The 20,769-nt window shown below is 50.6% G+C and overlaps 1 protein-coding gene across 2 annotated transcripts; it reads right to left on the bottom strand.

The window, feature by feature from the left end:
* Window positions 11,616-13,843, bottom strand: LOC102190507 (interleukin-3). Of its 2 annotated transcripts, XM_013965276.1 has the most exons (6): window positions 13,676-13,843; window positions 13,540-13,575; window positions 12,448-12,540; window positions 12,285-12,320; window positions 12,090-12,168; window positions 11,616-12,048 (listed from the first exon to the last, which is right to left on the bottom strand). In XM_013965276.1, the coding sequence occupies exons 1-6, from the start codon at window positions 13,829-13,831 to the stop codon at window positions 12,014-12,016; spliced, it is 435 nt and encodes a 144-aa protein (XP_013820730.1). In that variant the 5' UTR covers window positions 13,832-13,843; the 3' UTR covers window positions 11,616-12,013. The 2 variants fall into 2 exon arrangements, with proteins under 2 accessions (XP_013820730.1, XP_005682685.2); XM_005682628.2 differs by lacking the exon at window positions 11,616-12,048 and having other exon boundaries at window positions 12,070-12,168; window positions 13,676-13,831.

The following is a 20,769-nucleotide window of genomic DNA, read 5'->3' as shown; positions in this document are numbered from 1 at the left end:
AGGAACTGCTTCTGGAAAGGTCACAAGTTCTTGAGGGGCTAACAAGTGTTTGATTTTCACAATGAACTTTGGAGAGGACGGCATGAGTTGGTGTTTACTTCCCGATGCTCTAAGTTTCATGACTGAAGGGGTAGGGGTCAACACACTTCCGTATCTGAGTGTCCGTGTGCCTGTGTGGTTGCTGTCTATACTTACAGATGTGTCAGGAGGGGAGGGTATTTTATGTGGTGCATCTGTGTGAGCCCCCATACCTCTGTAGGTGCCTCTCTGATAGAGGAGGAACTCCCCACACTGGGTAATGATGTCTTAGGGCCCCAGATGATTTAACCTTGATTGATGGTGTCAGACATAAGTGAGGACATGCTGCCTGAGCCCCAGTGGACAGCCCTGGGGAGCAGGTAGAACTCACTGTCTGAGCACTGTGGCCCAAACCTGCAGCCCTAGCAAGTTTCATGGCATAGCAGGAGAGTTGCTGTCCTTGTACAGGGAAGCCAGGCCTTGGTCATCCAGACGCCCTACCCTTGCCCCCACGAGGTCCCTGCCAGGATCTGGGGCACACCGTGAGGCCAGCCTTAACTCATTTGCGCCTGCTGGAACATTTCTAGGTGGCCAAACTGGGGATGAGAGTGTAGCGTGTTCAAACCCTGATCCTTCCTCTACCTTTTCCACGAAACCTCTGCTCAGGCCCTAACAGGGAGCGCTCGAGGGGGAACATAGGTGAAAGGGCCACACAGAGTGAAAGTCTGTGTCATTCAGAACCCCGGAGGCTGTGTGGTGGGCGATCGCTAAGCTTGTGGCCAGGGAGACAAAAAGCTGGGGTGGCCTTTCTGAGATGGAAGGTCACTTTCCTCCTCGAAATGACTTGTCACAGCTCAGACAATTAGTCAACAAACTCTTCCAGTCTGCACCAAGCCCTGTGCTGGGGAAGAGGAAGTTGAGACCCTCCCACTGGTCCTTTCATCTAGCCCTGAAGGCTTTCAGTCCGGTAGGGGAGCAGTGGACCCTCCCATTGTATGATCCAGGCTGGGATGGAGGAAATTCAGAGCTAAGGAATCTCAAGGAACCACTTCTTCCAGCTCAGTGGTCACAGGGCCCCAGAGACTTTTTCTGGGAGATGCTGCCTCCCAGTGCATGCTGAAAGAGCAAGTAGAGTCAGGTGGCAAGTCAGGTTGCTGGAAGGAGGAGGAGGACAGTTTAGGGGGAGAGTGTCTTGGGCACAAACAGATTTAGGAATAGGTATGGTGAAGAGGGGCTTCCCTGGTGGCTCAGAAGTAAAGAATCTGCCTGCCAATGCGGGAGGCACAGGTTCGATCCCTGGGTTCAGAAGATCCCTTGGAGAAGGAAATGGCAACACTCCAGTTTTCTTACCTAGGGAGTCCCATGAGAACAGTCCCTGGGGTTTCAAAGAGGTGACACAAGGTAGTGACCAAACAATAGCAATAACACGGTGAAGAGGAGGCGGCTTACACAGTGTGCTGTGGAGTGTAAGCAAGGAGGGTTAGAGCTACTGCCCATGTGCCCGAGGTGAGAGCCCAGGGGCTGAAAAAGCAGGTCTGTAGGACCTGAGGGCCCTGTTATCTGAAAAGAAGGGCTGACGGCCAGGGCAGTAGTGTCTAGGGGCCAGAGGCATGATAGTTGGGCAAGAGACTGGCCAGTGGTCCTGGGAGAGAAGGAAAGGAGGAGCAGGAGCCACAAGGAGAGGTCCGCACCAGCAGGGTGGCCTGTGGGCATTGAAGTCGGCACACAGAGGACCGAAGTCCAGGGGTTTGACAATGAGGTTCATGGGCAGCCATGCGTCTTTCTTCTGGAAAGATGACATCAGGGCTGAGGCTGTGGCATGGGCAGGCATTCCTAGATTGCACTGCATGGAAAGTGGCAGTGATAGCATCGGGCGGGTACAGTGACTCAGGGCCCCCAGTGGGACTGTGGGAAGGTGGGGGTGAGGACCAAGACGGGCAGTGTGACTCCTCGTTGGCCCCTTTCCCCCCCGGTCAGGAGAAAACCCTCTTGAAGGGGTTTCCTGTGAGTGTCCCTCCCACAGACTCTGAGGGAAATTAGGGTCTTGTGGTTTCCCTGGCATCTTTTTCACAGAGGAAGTTATCACAAGGGAAGGAAATGGGCCTCAGGGTGCCTTGCATCCTATGGGACCTTTGCATGAGCATCTCAGCTGATCTTGCCCTCCCTGGGCCTGCCACCCCTTGATGGGAGTGTTGGTCCTTTTCCTCCCTGGGGACTTGAGAGCCAGCAGAGCTGTGGCCCACCCAGTTCAATCACTGATGGCAGAGATGGGATTTGAGCCCATATCTGTTCCTGCTCCTCTGATATCTTCTCTCAGGGATCAGAAAGCCTGCTGGTGTGGACCTCTCCTTGTGGCTCCTGCTCCTCCTTTCCTTCTCTCCCAGGACTTGGCCAGTCTCTTGCCCAACTATCATGCCTCTGGCCCCTAGACACTCTGCCCTGGCCGTCAGCCCTTCTTTTCAGATAACAGGGCCCTCAGGTCCTACAGACCTGCTTTTTCAGCCCCTGGGCTCTCACCTCGGGCACATGGGCAGTAGCTCTAACCCTCCTTGCTTACACTCCACAGCACGCTGTGTAAGCCGCCTCCTCTTCACCGTGTTATTGCTGTTGTTTGGTCACTACCTTGTGTCACCTCTTTGAAACCCCGGGGACTGTTCCCATGGGACTCCCTAGGCAAGAAAACTGGAGTGTGTTGCCATTTCCTTCTCCAAGGGATCTTCCGAACCCAGGGATCGAACCTGTGCCTCCTCAGGAAATGCTAGCCACCTGGCTAGACCAGCAAAGGGATGTCTCCCTCAGGGCATCTATAAGGAGAGACTCCTCCAGGTGTTGGCGGGGAAGCTAGGGTGGCCTGTCACCATCCCCAGGAAGCCCTGGGGGCCAAAGGCAGAATTTCCCCAGCAGAGCCTGACATCCAGGCATCTCTGTCTCAGGATTAACTCTCCACCATTGATCCCTGGGTAGCCCAAGAACGTCCCTCCTCCCTGAGCCTCAGCTCCCTCATCTGTACAATGCATTTAATTATTGCTACCTCACATGGGAAATTGTTGCTTGTCCCAGGAAACTTCATGGGAGAATCCTCCCAGATAGGAGGCATCGCTTTGGGAGTTTTCTAAAGTCCAAACAAGGCAGATGTCTCAGCCTTACTGGAATTTGCAGGGATAGCTACTCCTTCCCCAGCTGCTGCCCAGACAGCATCTTTCTCGACAGATGAGGTAGCAAGGTGGCAAGCCCAACCACCACCCAGACTCGGGGCTCATGGGGGAACCCTCAGGAGAACCCAGTGTGGGGACAGCACTGTGAGTGGCTTGCCCTTCTTGAAAGAGATGTCGCTGTGAAAGGCCAGGCTGCCCTGGAGCGCTGTTGTGGTCCTGCTCTCTGGGCATCCCAAGACCCTTGGCGCTGGCGAGTTTCGATTGGTCTAGGGGAATCTGAGGATGGTTAACCCCCAATCATGTGTGTGTAGACTCTGCATCCATATAGCCCACCTTCCAAGGAGGTGTGTGTGTGGCTGACCTCACAGCCCTCTGCTCTCAGAGCTCACTTCTGATGCTCATGTTGGGTAGGGATCAGGGAGGGCAAGGACCAGACTCATAGGCACAGTGTTGAAGGTATCAATCAAGACATGAACAGAAAGTGAACAGCCCGGAGGGGTCGGTCATGAAATGAGAGTGAAGCAAGCTAAGAGAAAGCCTTGAGGGGACTCACTGTATGTGTGTGTTGGGGTTAGGAGGTGAGTGAGGAACCTGTGACGCTTGGTGCACTAGTTCAGGCAGCTGGGTGGACAGTAGGGCCATTTGCTGCAATGGGAGAGACCCAAAGTATCAGAGAGGTTTGGGGAGTCAGTCCAGACCGGACTGGATGTGGCAAGTTTGAGAGGCCAGGGGAACTTCAGAAGACTCACTTGTGGCCACATGGGCCCAGAGGTCAGAGAGAAGTCAGGGCATAAGACACGTGGAAGTCACTGGTGAAGAGGAAGTTCCTGAGCGCTGCACAGAGTCAGCCAGGCCTTGGGCAGTACCCAGGGATGCCAGCTTTAAGGCAGGGCCAAGGATGGTAGTGGTCTAGTGGCCAGGATTTGGCACTTTCACTGCCACAGACCCGGGTTCCGGGTGAGGGACGATGTGTTTTCTGGGGCTTCCCAGGTGGTAGTGGTAAAGAACCCACCTGCCAACACAGGAGACATAAGAGACGTGGGCTCGATTCCTTCGTCAGGAAGATCCCGTGGAAGACGAAATGGCAACCCACTATAGTATTCTTGCCTGAAGAATCCTGTGGACAGAAGAGTCTGGTGGGCTGCAGTCCGTGGGGTCCCATAGAGTCAGACATGACTGAAGCAACTGAGCACGCAAGGATGAGAGGTCCTTTTCACTTCACTCCTTGGTCCGTGGGCTGCTTTGCTATTTCCCAGCACCGAACAACTATACACTCAGGTAATGACATACCAAGGGTAGGTGCACCAGGCCTTCCCTCCCCCAACCTATGCCTCTCACCCTCCCAGAGTACCCCCTCCAGGGCTGGAAATGCATCCCCCCCCAACCTGTGAATCTCTGTCCCTTAAGCTCTTCCCCAGCTAGGAGTGTCATCAGATACCTAGAAGGGGCCTCTGCCTTTACCTGCCTCCTTGGTGCAGGGGACAGGGGTGGGGTGGGGTGGGGAGACATTGGAGGCTTCATTAAAAATTAAAAGGAGAAATCTTTACCAGAAGCCTTTATAACTTCCCAGAGTCCTTAGGGTGCCCCTCACTTCTCTCTGTTTGGGTCTGGAGTTCAGGCAAAGGCACTGGGTGAGAGCCTGGGGACCCTAGCCTGGCTGTCTCACCAGTCCTCCTGGAGCTGATTGGCCAGTCAAAGTTGCAGGTGCAAGCTTTCTTTTCTGGGCAAGATGGGTGGTTCTGGAACGAGCTTCCTGGGACTTTTCTGAAGTGTTAGGGCTCCCTCGGACTCACCCTGAGGTCCTATCTGGGCAGATGTGTCTCTTGCTTCCAGTTCTGTTCTTCAGGTCCCAGAGGGCTCTGGCCTTGAGCCGCGAGCTCCCTGTTATATACCTCTGCCTCTGGGCAGAAGCCCCTACCTCCTCCCAGCACCTTTCCCAGAGGCCCCCTAGCCCCTCCCAGCAGGAGTAGTGACAAAGGGCTCCATGAACTGTGGGGCAGGGGAGGGAGACGGCCCACACAATGTCTCTAGGATGACCAGATTCTAGGAGAGATTCCTTGGGGATCTCACTCCCTGAAACACACCTTCATTTCCCACTCCCTCAGGCCACATCCTAGCAAGTGTTGTGCCAAGTCCCCTGTATAGGGTTGTGGGGGCACAGCAACCGCCTTTGTGTTGAATGAAGGGTTGGAGGCCAACGGGCCTGCCTTCAATCTTGGCCGCTTTTCACTGCATGACCTCAAACTGATTTCCACCTTTGGACCCCAGTTGGCTTATCTCCACAAGGAGGTGAAGGTCCGCTTTGCAGGTAAAAACCCCCTAACAAAGAAGTTTGGGGCTGCATGGGGGGATGTTTTCTGTTTTGACTGGCTGGGTGCCTCCCCCTTCCAGCCTCTATTACCCTGTTGGAAAGAGAGGATGAGAGGGGAGTGATTGCTGGAGTCTGGGCCAGTCTCCAGAGGCTTTTGGTGGGGGTGGTAGGGGGTTTTCCTATTCAGACCTTTCCTCAGTACCCCAGCACCACCCCACAAGCAACCCCCAGGAGCAAACCCTGCCAGGCAGCCTGGGGATTCAAGGTCAGCTGACTAGGAAATGACTCAGTCCATGGATTTTCCTGGAGAGAGTCAACTGACAACACGGGTGTAGGGCACTGTCCTCCCTAGTCCTGCCCCCTGTCCGGGGTGGGAGGAGGTGGTCCCAGACTGCCAGGAGCCTAAGGCTTAGCCTTGTAGGAAAAAGCAGCCACCAAGTCTAGCCCTCAGCCTGAGGAAAACAGAGTCACGTTTGTTGGATGCTCACTGGCATAGGGTGAGCTTGTCCAAAATGTTTTCCCCGCTCTCATTCGAGGCTCAGACCCCCTCTGAGGGGTTCATTGTTTTTATTACCACACTCAAGGGGACCCTGGTCCTTCTCCCCACAGGGGACAGGACATAAACAGTGGAAGGAGAGGGAACACCCTGCCACCATCACCCCCGGATGTGGACCCTCACTCGCAGCACTGCCACAGCGCCCTGCTCCCAGGCGCTCTGATAACCCCATGCTTCATCCCGGCCACAGGCACAGGCCCAGCTGTGCCCCTTTCCCAACACAGCTCCTTTCAGAGCTGCACGTCTTCACTGTCACAGTCTGCTGTCCCTGGCTGCCCTACTTCATCTCTGGCACGGCCCATGTGGAGCCCTCCAGGGCAGGCTGAGTGGAGACACTCGCCTGTTGTTGGCTGAAAGAAGTCCCAGGGGCAGCCAGTTCAAGGGCACCTGTCTGAGGAGGGGGCGAGAAGACCTCAGGCTGGGATTCTGTGGACCCTGGGGAGCAGGAAAGCCTGTGGAAGACCACAGCCTGAGCCGAGGCTGGAGGTGGAATCTGAGTCTGGGATCTCTGAGGAGCTGGTGGGACGGAGGAGGCCTTGACTACCAGCCAAGGCAGGGTATGGCTGTGAGCCAGTGGTCTCTCTCAGAAGCTCCAGGAGGCGTGGGGATGGGAGCAAGCATGGATCTAAGCCCACTGTGTGCAGACGTGGAGAGTGGGGGTGTGCTGGGTAGGAGAAGGGACAAATATTCATGTAGAGGATTTTGGTGATAAGCATGTGGTGGCTCTGTGAACTCAGGATGGACCTGAAGCACTGTAGCTGTGCTGTGCACCCCTAAAGCTGGAGCCAGTAGGCAGTAGGTACCCCTAGAGGCCTGGGTTCAGTCAAAGGAGAGATTCCAGGTGATCTCTGGACCAGACTTGAAGGGCTCCTGTGCCTCAGTGGGCATGAGCCTGACCTGAGGTTTTCAAGGAGAAAAACTGAGGCCCAGCCCATGGTGAAAACTCAACCCCTGACTCTAGCCCACACAACCTCTGCCTCTCCCTCCCTTCCTCCCACCGTGGCTCCAGAGATCCCCCTCTTTCCTCCAGCATCTCTCCTCTGCCTTGGCTCTTGCTGTTGGCCCTAAACACAGTGATGTGGCCCCCTCCTCTCCCTGCGTGTCCGTACAAGCCCCACTCCTCAGGCATAGTTGTCTAGTCTTGCTGCCTCCACAGTGGCTGGGCTGGGCTGAGCAAAGAGAGGGAGGAACTGAGGAGCTACCAGGCTGAGACCCAGAGGTGCTGAGGGCCCAGCGTCGTCAGGCTCTGGAAACAAAGGCAGTGGCCAAAGGAGTTCTGGGGGACCTGTCTCCACCTGGCCATTGGACACCCACACTGTGGTCCTATAAGCTACCTAACCTCCTGTGACCCCCAGCTCAGCCTATACTCTCAGACTCCACACCCTGCGCCCTGGCACCATCTGCCTGACATCCCTGTCTGCACCTCTGGCTGCCTGATGAGCTCCTACTCATTTCTCAAGCTCCCTCCACATTCCTCCCTCCTGAGAGAAGCACCTCTGCCGAGATCTGCACCCATCTGTCCATCGCTCTGTATGTAATAACCCGCCCCACACCATCCTGGGCCAAATGGGCATAGCCAAGAGGCCCCCAGGCCTGACTTAGTGTCTCCCCCAACTCTCTGCTCCAGCCTGGGTAAGCTGTGGAGGGTCTTCAGGGTGCTTGCTGAACTAAGTGAAGTGCCAGGGTGGGAGGGGCAGAGCCTGTTTCTGGAACAAGATTCACACCATGGAAGGAGGTGGGCGATGCCTCTTCTGAGTTCTCTCCTCAGGAACTTGCCTTCCTGGCAATTTCTTTTTGCTCTATTTTTCTGTATTTCCAAGTTTATTTAAACAAACAAACAAACCCCCAAAGTTTATCAGTAAAGAGCATTTATTTTCTCTCATATTACCCTTGCAATAAAAAAATGCTATTTTTGAAAATTGAAGAATAGTTAATTTACAGTGTTTCAGGTATACAGCAAAAAGATTTAGTTATATACCATATATATATACACACACTATTTATACTATAGTTATATACTATAGTTATAGTACATATATATACACATAGTTAAGATTCTTTTCCATAATATTTTTTAATTAAATAGAATTCCTACTTTCCTGCTGAAAAGGCACCTAGGATTTGGAAGGGTGGGAACCTTGGCCTTCACTTGGCCTTTGTGCAGTTTATGATGGGGCTTGGATGCCCCCTAGTGGCAACTGAGCTTATAGAGCTGGCACTAAGGACAGTCTGCTGCTGCTGCTAGTCGCGTCAGTCGTGTCCAAGTCTGTGCGACCCCACAGATGGCAGCCCACCAGGCTCCCCCCTCTCTGGGATTCTCTGGCTAATACCTGTGGGGGAGACTGACCTAGGACCTACCATTTGGTCATCAGCCATCTCCCTGCAGGCAGATGGACATGACGTGAAAATAACCCAACTCAACTGGGAACTGACCACCTGTTGGTTCTGGGCCACAGACCAGGACTGTGCTTGGGCCTGGTTGTGCTAGACCCAGGCAGGGTCTGCAATTTGGGGGTCAAGGATGAAACTGAGTGTGCTGGGCTCATGTTTATCCCAGTTCAGCCTGGAGCAGCCTGGACTGTTCTACCAGAAGGGCAATGAAGAACCTCCCAGAATCCAACAAGGCCCACCCCCTTCTCAAGTTTCACAGGCCCAATGGACATGAGTTTGAGCAAACTCTGGGAAATAGTAAAGGACAGGGAATCCTGGCATGCTGCACTCCATAGTGCTGCAAAGAGCTGGACATGACTTAGGGACTGAACAACAACTTCTCGAGCATGTCTCCTCCGCCCAGGACCCACAGGTCCTGCCTATGCTGACCTCACACTCCGCATCCTCTGATCTCTCTGCACGGAGTCTGTGTTGTCTGCCCACTTCCTGCAGTGACTGGCTACTGACACAGGGCTTGGGCTTGAGGAGGGCAGGGAGGGACTGAGGGAGAAGTGGGCTCTCCCTTCTGTGGTACTGTCAGCTCATTTCAGTCTCTGGGCAACAGCTGCTGTCCTTTCGGTCCAGAGCTCTTTCCTCCCTGGTTGCTGTGTGGCTGGCAGTTTCTTGTCACTCATATGTCACCTCCTTGGAAAGACCTTCCAAAGCCATTCAATCTGAAGCAAGCTCCCTGAACACCTTCCCTCCCTCTGTTAACTGCCATATCCCCCGCGTCCAGTAGAGGGCCAGACTCCTAGGTATTCAGCACCCAAAGCCTTTATGGGACTTGTGAGGAGTCAGAGAGGATGACATTGCCCCTTAGCATAGCGACAGGAGAAAGGTTGCTCTGCCCCGCCTCCCCTGAACCCTCAGACTGGAGAAGGTACACTGGGCAGGATTCAGGGGAGCCAGAGAGGGAGGCACTCAGAGCTAAAGGGTCAGTGGGACCCCAAGGGTCAGGGGGCAGACTGAAGCCACATTCAGTGATGCCCCAGCCTCTGTCATTCAGATCAGTCTGTGCCACCCCAGGGCTACAGGGGCAGTCCTCCTAGTGGGTCCCTGCCACCCCTCTCTCTCAGGGCTCTGTCCTTGAGTAGTGTGAATAACCCAGAGGTAGGCAGCATTTGAGCTAGTCTTTTGTTCTTCCATGTATTCATTTTTTTCTTTTTCAATACGATTCCAAATCCCCTAAACACTGACCCTTTATACTAAGTTTTTTAAAAAGAATTATTGCACACATTTTCACATCCTTCATAAGATACAGGAGACTGTTTCTGAGTTTTTAAAAAATATATTTATTTATTTTTAATTGATGGTTGCTTTACAATATTGGTTTGATTCCTATCAGACATCAACATGAATTAGTCACAGGTGTACATATGTCCCCCTCACTCTTGAATGTCCCTCCCACCTCCCACCCATTCCTACCCATCTAGGTTATTACACAGCCCCAGTATGAGTTCCCTGAGTCATACAGCAAATTCCCATTGGCTATCTATTTACATACGTTAGAGTATATGCTTCCACGCTGCTCTCTTCATTCGTTTCACCCTCTCCCTCTTCTCCCCCACCCTTGTCATAAGCCTGTTCTCTCTCTCTGTGTCTCCATTGCTGCTCTGTGAACAGGTTTATTAGTGCCATCCTTCTAGACTCCCGACATATGCTTTAGTATATGATATTCGTTTTTCTTTTTCTGACTTCCTGCACTCTGCATAATAGGCTCTAGGTTCATCCACTTTATTAGAACTGACTGAAATGCATCCCTTTTTATGGCTGAGTAATATTCCGTTGCATCTATGTACCATAGCTTCTTTATCCATTCATCTGTTGATGGATGTCTAGGTTGCTTCCATGTCCTAGCTATCTTAAATAGCCAAAGCAATCTTGAGAAAGAAAAATGGAGCTGGAAGAATCAACTTACCTAATTTTTTCAAACTATACTACAAAGCTACAGCCATCAAGATAGCATGATACTGGCTCAATGACTTGTTTTTATTATGTTATTCCTGGTCTACTTTAATAAGAAAGATTTCAGTCTGCTCTATTAGTGATTCAAAAGCTAGATTGTATCTTCTCTTTTACTACCTTCACTCAACCTTTTGAAGCATCCTAATGCTTCATTAAGCATTAGAAAATATGCTGGAAAACGGCTTTTTAAATACTCAGAGTCTTACTTGTTACTTCAAGTAAACAGCTTTTTAAAATCAACTTGGGCATGTTGAATCAGGATTAGGGCATGCGAGGCTGCAGTAACAGTGTGGGTAAAGGTTTAGAGGTGTGAAAAAGGTGTGTGGTTCACCTAGGAAGCCACAGCACTTCTATTACCTGGAGCATTGAGAGGATAGGTAGCTGTGAGAGTAGGAAAATAGAAGCAGTAGGTGGAATCAGGCCTTTTATGCTGCCCTAGGACTCTGTATTGGAGAAGACGATGGGCACCCACTCCAGTATTCTTGCCTGGAAAATCCCATGGATGGAGGAGCCTGGTGGGCTGCAGTCCATGGGGTCGCTAGGAGTTGGACACGACTGAGCGACTTCACTTCCACTTTTCACTTTCATGTATTGGAGAAGGAAATGGCAACCCACTCCAGTATTCTTGCCTGGAGAATCCCAAGGACAGGGGAACCTGGTGGGCTGCCGTCTATGGGGTCGGTTACACAGAGTCAGACACGACCGAAGTGACTTGGCAGCAGCAGCAGCAGGACTCTGTATGGGTCTTTCCTGGTGATTCAGTGGTCAAGAATCCACCTGTCAATGCAGGAGATGCAGGTTTGATCCTTGGGTCAGTAAGAGTCCCTGGAGAAGGAAATGGCAATCCACTCTAGTATTTTTGCCTGGGAAATCCCATGGACAGAGGAGCCTAGTGGGCTATGGTTCATGAGATCACAAAAGAGTTGGATACGATTTAGTGACTAAACACAGACCTTGTCTGTATCTGGACAAGGTCCAGAAGACCCTCCAGGACTGGAAAATTAAATATAAACCAACCTGACCACATTTGCCTTTTCTAAAATTCAGTCTAGCTTCCCAATGGACTACAGATTGCCAGGGTGTGGGCACAAGGGCCCATCCGGTGCAGGGAGGCATGTTAAATCATCAGGAGAGAGAGTTACTGAGTCAAAGTGAAACACTAGCAACAAAGCATTTGTTAAGAGAGTGTAGTTTATTTTCAAGATGTGTACCTCAGTTTCAAATCTGAGGTACAAATGAACATACTCCCAAGTCCCCATCTTAAGTTTTGTCCAGAAGGAGCAGAACATGACTCCTCTGCTAAAATAAATACCCTTCACATTTGCACAAGGTAATAAATAAATACATACATAAATAAATAAGTCTCAATAGATTAAAAATGAGAACATAATCCCAAAAGGACAAATGGGGGCCACACATATCAAGAGTTAAATAATTAACGATTCATCTGACTCCACGGGAGAAAATTAATTCTTCCAGGCCTGGACCATGTGAGAAACATCGAAGAAATTTAGGACAGTCTGTTGTCACTGATGATCTGAGGCTTCAGAGAGGGAACTAGGCTTCAGACTTCAGATGTTAGAAAAACCGTATGTTCTTGGACTTCAGATAGTCTCCGCTGCTGCTAAGTCACTTCAGTCGTGTCTGAGATAGCCTCTAATGGTAGCCAAATATTCTTCCAATTTCATCCGAAAATCCCCCAAGTTGCTGTCCTCAATAAGAATTGAATCTTCCTGTGTAGAAACAAAGAAGGAGGCATCAGATGGAGCCGGGTTGGAAGGTGGATGTCAGGCTGGGGTTAAGTTGTGGCTCAGGGCATCACCTCAGGGGCATTTTGGGGGCAGCTTACCGTGGGTGTGGCTGTGGGCAGCACTGGCTGGAATTCCTGTGGGGAGAGACCAAAGCAAACAGTCAGAGACTGTCCTCGATAACAAGCAAGAGCCGCCACCCTCCTGCCAGAGGAAGGGCAGGGTCAAGGTAGGGATCCCCAGGCCCTTGACAGCTTCACATACCTTAAGATTTTTCATGATTTTTGAATCATTTCCAAAAGTATCTGTGGCAAATGTCATGAACGCTTTCAGGTTTGCCTGCAGAAGGCTCTTATTCTAAGGGGACAAAGAATACATGTGAGGGGGAAAGTTGGAGTGTCCTTCTTATGACTGGGCTGAAGTCACCCTCGCAGTTTTCCAAGACTGCTTTTAGGGACATCCCTGGACAGCCCCTTCCTAGTCCCCGTCTTGCCCCAGATGTGTCTCTGAACTGCTCCAAAGGTCGCCATCCAAGAGGGGAATGCACACCCCCAGACAAGCTTTATATCACCCACGTCCCAAGCCTGTGGCTCTTGTGAGCTGCATGAAGGTCCTGGGTGGATCTTTTTGCACTTGGGAGAAAAACATATTTCCCCAAACAGACTCTAAAAAGGCAAAAGCCTGCCTAAGGGAAATATTTGCAGCTAAAAGGCCATGAATTAACTGAATTGACTGAATTAATGGCTCCTTGAAATCAGGAAGACAATCACAGAGACCCCAGTGTGGAAAGGGGTGCAGCGTGTGAACTACTAGTGCCTAAGAGAGGGGAAATGCAAATGGCCAATGAACTCGAGAGATTCTACCTCTTGTTTGACCCAAGAATTGCCATGCAAGCAAAGGTGAAATAACCACTTTAGGAAAAATAGCTAAAAGTGATGATGACTAGTGTTGGTTGGCACTGGAAAACATGACTCAATTATTAAAGGAAAAAGAAGGTGGCAGGCATGATCCTGTGGGAAATTTTAGTCTGCCAGCCCAGAAACTGCCCCACTGAAAACTGAGCTTAAGGCCTCTGGTATTGTTCATGTAGAGCTGCCTTTTCCTTTTGTAATTAAGAAAAATCATTTTCATTATTACAGCCATGACTGGGCAAATGTCCCGAGCACTCGGCAAGCACCAGACACTGGTCTGGGAACTTGATGCACCGTGTGCATTCAATTTTCACCACACCACCGCTGAGGTAGGTGCTGCTAACCCTAGTGGCTAGCCAAGGTGGTGTGACAAGCCTGAGGTCGCCAGGCAGGAAGGAGATGGGAACCCACCCAAGTGCACCCATGTGTGGGGCCGAACTCTTACCGCCAGGATATTCTTCTCATCTGAGTTCAAGGAGCCCTGGTGAGGCAGAGAGAGAGAGAGAGCCCCTGAGTGCTATTGGCCCAAGGCACCTGCCAGCCCTTCCCTGCCCCTTGCCAACTTTATCCCAGCTACTCACTTCTGGACTCGGAGTTATTTTCTTTAGGTCATCCATAATTTCCTCCATCAAGCTAGAATATGGAGTCCTCGATGTCCTCAAAGGCAGCCCCTGTGCCTGAGGGGCATGGAGTGCAAGCAGGAGCAGGAGCAGATGCAAGATAGAGAGGCTGCTCATGTTTGGGCTGGCAGGATGGATTCTGTCTTGTCCAGGTCCTTCGTGGTGTTCTGAAGTGTCTGAGACAGCCCCCGACTTTTATTCAGTGTGCCCATGCCCCAGGGAAGCGAAGGGAGGACGGGCTTCGGAAGAATCTTTATCTGACATGGAACCTCCATAGCAAACCACAGACTTATTCATCACTTTCTAGTATTTGAGATCAGTGAAACTTGGAAAAAAAAATTACTCAAAGGGTATCTCCTTATCTTGCCAGGGAGGCTGAGACAGGCGGTCACTGGGCAGAGTGGGGAAAGGTAAGAGATCCTCTCTGACAGGTGAGGGTCCACTGACTTGGAGCTCCTGCCCAGTGGGATGCGGTCCTGCCATGCCCTGGACAGCCCTGACCTTCTGCTTCCCACCCCACCTGGCACTGCCTGGTTCTGAGTGGGTGGCCAGCTGAAGGCCCAGTGGAGCAGGCAGGAATTTATCTGGCAGCCAGTGAATAAAGGAGAGGGTTGTGTTGCAGGGGTCTGGATCCCAGTCTGTTCTGAAGGCGATTTGGCTGATGCAGGTTGGCGGGAAGGGTTTACTGAACAGGGCAGACCCTGAGGGGTCCTCAAAAGACCAGAGAAGCAGCACCCAGATAGGAAGAAGGCAGACTAGGAGGGGGTGCCCAGAGGGCAGGCCCTGAAAGAAGAGGTGAACCCCTGCCCTGTGGGGCATGTCAGGCCCTAACATAGGCCCGGGGCAGGGGGTTTTGGTAAAGGGGTGTCACAGGGACACGGGGAAGAGTTCTTTGAGATCACTGGACTGCGGTGGGAGGAAGAAGAGAGTCAGGATGGAAAAGCCAGGGGCTGGGGTACAATGTGATGTGATCAGTGTGGGGAGATGAAGGATAGGAGGTTATGCTGAGGCAGGGGAATTTGGGTGTGACAGGCTTCTGAGCAGGAGCAGATCTGTTGAAGACAAGGACCAGGATGTGGCTGCAGCAGAGGCAGGTGAAGAGCCTGTGATGTAAGGCCATGTCATGACAATACGCCTGTGGCCGCAGCTCTCGGATCTGGGCCCAGAGCATTCTCAAAAAGCAAGTGGAGAGTCCAAAAGGCATGGGTGAAATTAGACAACAGAAGGACGTAAGGAGGCTGGGGACTGGGTATGCATTAAGAACAATTCATTCGACAAACTGATATGAAGCACTTGCTATGAGCAGGCATCGTGAATAAAGCACACATGGTCCCTCTCCTTGAGAGATGCACAGTCTCGTGGGTAGAGATAGACGTAAAGCCTTCCTATTCAGCTTGGACCTCGAGACTGGAGCTTCAGCATTGGCTGGGGGCTTGTGTGAAGTGCAGACCCTCAAGTCTCACCCCAGACTTTCTGACTCAGAATTGCCTTTTGACCAGGTCCTCAGGTAATTCACATGACATTTAGTAAGTTCTGATTTAATTGCCAGGATATGGAAGCAACCTAAGTGTCCCCCAGCAGATGAATGGATAAAGAAAATGTGATACATGTGTGTATTGATATAGATACACACACATATAGGCTTCCCTGGTGGCTCGGGGGTAAAGAACCTGCCTGCAGTGCGGGAGCCACAGCAGACACGGGTTGACCCCTGGGTCGGGAAGATCCCCTGGAGGAGGGCATGGCAACCCACCCCACTAATCTTGCCTAGAGAGTCTCATGGACAAAGGAGCCTGGTAGGCTACAGTCCATCGGGTCACAAAGAGTTGGACGTGACTGAAGTGACTTAGCGTGTGTGTGTGTGTGTGTGTGTGTGTGTGTGTGTGTGTGTGTGTGCGATGCAATATTACTCAGCCATAAAAAAGAATGACATTTTGCCATTTGCAACAGCATGAACGGACTTGGAGGGCATTATGTTAAATGAAATAAGCCAGACAGAGAAAGAGAAATACTGTATAATATTACTCATGTGGAATCTAAAAAATACAACAAACTAGTGAACATAAGAGAAAAAGAAGCAGACTCACAAATGCAGAGAACATCCTAGTGGCTACTGACGAAGAGAGAAAAGTGGGGAGGGGCAACATAGAAGTAGGGGATTAAGAAGTGCAAGCTATTAGGTATAAAATAAGCTACAAGGGTATATTTCATAACATGGAATTTGGATAGCCAATATTTTATAATAACTATAAATGAGTATAACTTAAAATTTGTGAATTACTGTACACCTGTGATACATAACATTGTACATTAACTATATTTCAACTTAAAAATGGGGAAGGAAAATAAGAATTTTTTAAAAGTTCTGATTTAAAGTATTCAGCTCAAGCAGGGGTGGAGGTTCGTGTCCCAGAGACCCAGGACTTCTTAAACACTCAGCTGTGGTTTGGTGTTGCATTCTATGTAAGAGTTTTTGGACCTGTGCATACACACACACAAAAATGTGATTTCTTATAGAGAAAAACTTCCCTTTTTATGTAAATAGGCTTTCTGAGGGAAACTGAAAACTATGGAGGCTGAATGTTCCCACAAGGCTTCTCTGAAAGTCCTGACTTCAGATTGTATTCTAAGCAAAGAAAAATTTTGTGTAGAAAATTTATTTGTTATTATAAATCTTGACCATTGTAATTTGCCTCTTGTTTTAAAAATAGTTATAAAATCAATTAAAGGAGGAGCAGGTTTAGGCTTCATGCTAGGAGCATTGGAAGCATTGTGGGGTTTTCAGCCAGGGATAGGTGTGTGGGGTCCCTAGAAGGTTTGAGTCCCAGGAATCCCAGTCTAGCTACTGCGGGGAGAATGGCTGGGAAGAATCAGGACAGCAGGTTGGTTGGTGAGGAGTCGGGGGCGCTCTCTGAAACGCAGATCGTAGGAAGGCTGGAGTGAGTTGATTCTGGTGGGGAGCAAAAGAGCCAGATGCAGTTAGAGACTCTAACAGCCGGCTTTCACTGAGCAGCACTTACTGAAATGCTGGGCGCTAAGTTCTTCTTTAATGGCTAATTCATTTCATCCTCACAGTGAGCCCCGAGGCAGAGACTTTAATCACCCCATTTTACAGAAAAGGAAACTGGGTCTCAGAGAGGTGGAGTTCCTGCAGCTAAGAAGCAACATCACCAGGACTGAATGCAAGCAAGTCTGTCTGACCCCAGAGGCTGAGGACGCACTGCAACAGCACTGGAAAGTGGGAAATTAGGAGGTAATGCCAGGTGGGCGGGGGGAGAAGTAGGGTGAGGATAAGATGTGGCCCCTGGGATTATTATCCTGGGTTAAGGACAAGGAGGCCGCTGGAGCCTCTGCGGGGGGTGGAGGGGGGAATGTTTTAATGTATGGTGGGGGCAGAAGCCAGCGGCAGTGGGCTGAGGAATGAGGGAGGGTAAGACAGATAGATGGCTCTTCAAAGGTTTATTCTGAAGGGAAGAAGAGAGAGAGAGACAGAAGCAGTTAGAGGGGTCAAGCAGTCAGAGAGGGATCTTTTCAGGCAGGGAAACTTGAATATCTCTCTGCTGGAGATGAGCTGGAAATGGGTGAGAGAGCTGGACAGCGGGCCATGCAGGGGGTGCCTGAAGGGGATGGTCACGGGGAGGAATCACAGCATCAGGTATCACACAATAACCTGAGCAGAGAGCTCAGGGAAGGGCTGCCTGGGTGGGCCCCCTCTGTCCAGCTGGGAAGTTGCAGTGGGTTTGGTGGCAGGAGGGGACAATAGCTTCTGTATTCCCTAGGAAATAGAAAGCGAAGTCAGCCCTTGAGGGTGTGGGGAGGTGGGGTTAGAGGCATGGAGGGTGGCATGATCGGGGAGTGTGAGCTGACTGCTAGGGATGACCTTGAGGGGCTGGCATCTGGGGGTCAGAGGGAGAGGAGGTTAGAAGAAATCAGGGCTTCTCTGAGGCAGAGTGTAGAAAGGCAGGCTCCTGAGGCGGGACAACGGGAGGAGGCCATGAAGGGAAGGGAAGGGCAGGGAGCAAGGATGTCCCATCGTGTGTGTGAGGAACAGAGTCACATTCCTCTAAGCAAATGTGACTGGGAGGGCGGGCAGCGGGAGGGGTGCCCCTGTGGAGGACAGAGAAGTGGGTGTTCTCCACAGAGCTCCTGCAGCCTCTCAGGGGAACCAGGCAGAGCCTGGGGCTCCTCCAGGAGTCTCTTTTGAGGTTCGCCTTGACTCTAAAGAAACTGCTTCAGGTGAAATTACAGGAACCCCTCTCTCTTCCCCTGCAGGCCACAGTCCTGCCCTCTCCCCTTGGGAGAGGCCCAGCCACCCCCTGTTAGAAAGTGATTCCAGCCCAGGCGTTTGCATCAGCCCAGCAAAGGGAAAACCTCCTCTGTCGGCTGGCTGATTGCAATCATGAAGGGAAGTGAGCTGATGGCTCCCAGCCCTGGGTGGATGCACGGACGGGGAGGCCCTGCTAGGGCTGGGGCAGAATGGGGTCTGTAGGAGAGAGACCCTGTGAGTCTCAGTATGGGGCCTGGGGCCTTGGCCTGTGGATCCCTGCCAGCCTGGCTTGGTCCTGCCTGTGGCCTAGATACATTCAGAGTAGGGTACAGTGTCTGAGGTCGTGGCCCCTGGGACCCATCCATCCAGAGGTCCACTCCCGCTCCTTCCTGTCCCTTGCCCCCACAGGCCTGCTGGACTTTTCTGACTGCCCACCACTGTCAGGGACCCAGGCCTGCGTCATCATGATGGGCTCTTCTGCCACCTTGTCCACGGCATCTTGTGTCAGATTTGGTATCTCTGTGACCTCAGCTGTGCTTCCACTGGTGGCCCTGACCACACCGTCTGGTTTTATCAATACAAAAGGCAGCTCAGGGCTCAGGCTGGCCATGCAGTACCATCAGGTTTCACATGCCCACCTGAGCAAGAGCACAGGAAAGAGCCACCTGGGTGGGCCCAGATGGAGAGGCCTAGCTGTCCTGTGCCACTCAGCTCTGTGCTCCTTCCCTGGGGCCTGTACAGCCTCAGCCTGTGCACCCTCAGCTTTTTATTCCAATCTGCAGGGACATGGCTTTCTTGGGGGCACAGCTGTGCCAAGTGGACCTCCTTCCCAAGCCCAGTCCAATAGAGAAGATAGACGGGGAAGCACAGTTTAGGATGACAAGCCTGGTGGGGTGGGGAGTGGGGTGGCAAAAGGGAACCCAGAAATGGGGCAGCCTCTCCTTGCTGGATTGTGGGGCAGCTAAGATCTCAAGGATGCTCTGGAGCCAGGCAAGTCACAGAGGAAGCGTTCCCAAGTAGAGCTGTCTGTTGACCTCAAGCCTACTAGGTGCTGCTTCAATATCTGGGGGACTGGGGGTGGCCATATAATTCTTGTTATTCATAAATGTGTAAGCATTCAGTGCCCGGCACTCTCTTGCTTCTCACCTAGAACACAAAGATTTGAGACATGCATTCATCCCTGTTGTGCTCATTATATTTATCTCAGACAAAACCAGGAGCAGGGGAGGGACAGGCATATAAGGCCCTCAGCCCCATAGTCCTCCTTCTCAAAGAAGCTGCCCCCAAACTGTGAGGTGACAGTGTTGGGACTTAAATGCTAGTATCAATGTTTCAGGCTCTTAAAAATATAGCTGACCTTTGAACAACATGGGTTTGAACTGAGAGGTTCCACTTATACATAGACTTTTTTTTTTCCAATAAATATATATTGGAGATTGGCAACAGTTTGAAAAAACTGACAGACAAGATGTGGAGCCTAGAAATAGTGAAAAATTTAAGAAAAAGTTAGATCATGAATGCTTAAAATATATGTGGATACTAGTCTGTCCTTATGTAGGTGTAAAGTGAGTGAAATATTTAACACAAAATTAATAATGTGTTAGTTTTCTTACTATTTCATATCTTTGCTTTCAAAGGATTACATTATGGTACAATATGCCTTTTTCTCTTGTACTTGGAGAAATTTCACATCAGCCTATCATCACAGTTAGGTGGGTTTTTTTTTAATGTAACAGTATTTTCAGTACTGTATTATGAATATGACTGCAATACTGTTTATTACACTGGGCTACAGTAAAGCAATCATATTGCTGCTTCTTCATTATCAGTGCCTGAATTATTATACCTGTAAAAAATATAAATTTCTTTTTCACATTATCTTCTCATTTTTGAAGTCTACTGTTAGTAATACACATATCATCTGTAGTGTTTGGTGTTGTATAAGATAGCATTGTTGTAGGTGCTGACAGACAAGTCATCTTAGACACAGACAGTATACACTTATGGAACCAATAAATACAGTGCATGCATGCCAAGTCATTTCAGTCAAGGCCCGACTGTTTGCAATCCCATGGACTATCTCCTACCATACTGGAATGGGTTGCCATGCCCTCCTCCAGGGGATCTCCCCCACCCAGGGATCAAACTCATATCTCTTACATCTCCTCCATGGGCAGACCGGTTCTTTACCCCTAGCGCCTCCTGGGAAGCCCCAATAAATACATTGCTGCTGCTGCTGCTGCTGCTGCTGCTACTAAGTCGCTTCAGTTGTGTCTGACTCTGTGCGGCCCCATAGATGGCAGCCCACCAGGCTCCCCCATCCCTGGGATTCTCCAGGCAAGAACACTGGAGTGGGTTGCCATTTCCTTCTCCAGTGCATGAAAGTGAAAAGTGAAAGTGAAGTCGCTCAGTCATGTCCGACTCTTCGAGACCCCATGGACTGCAGCCCACCAGGCTCCTCCATCCATGGGATTTTCCAGGCAAGAGTACTGGAGTAGGGTGCCATTGCCTTCTCCGAATAAATACATTACTATACTGTAAATGTTTTTTTTTTTTTTTTGCATTTCTTTTCCATAGGGATAGTCTTGATCCCTGTCTCTTGTACAATGTCACAAACCTCTGTCCATAGTTCATCAGGCACTCTGTCTATCAGATCTAGTCCCTTAAATCTATTTCTCACTTCCACTGTATAATTATAAGGGATTTGATTTAGGTCACACCTGAATGGTTCCAAATAGGAAAAGGATTATGTCAAGGCTGTATATTGTCACCCTGCTTATTTAACTTC

Source organism: Capra hircus, chromosome 7 (genome assembly GCF_001704415.2).
Source record: "Capra hircus breed San Clemente chromosome 7, ASM170441v1, whole genome shotgun sequence".
Classification (NCBI taxonomy): Eukaryota; Metazoa; Chordata; class Mammalia; order Artiodactyla; family Bovidae; genus Capra; species Capra hircus.
This window is presented reverse-complemented; position numbering and strand designations above follow the sequence as displayed.

Coding starts and splice junctions, on each gene's coding strand:
- LOC102190507 (XM_013965276.1), bottom strand. CDS start 13,831: ATGAGCAGCCTCTCTATCTTGCATCTGCTCCTGCTCCTGCTTGCACTC. Junction 12,169..12,284: donor TGCCCACAGCCACACCCACG/GTAAGCTGCCCC, acceptor GTTTCTACACAG/GAAGATTCAATTCTTATTGA. Junction 12,049..12,089: donor ATATTTGGCTACCATTAGAG/GCTATCTCAGAC, acceptor GCAGCAGCGGAG/ACTATCTGAAGTCCAAGAAC.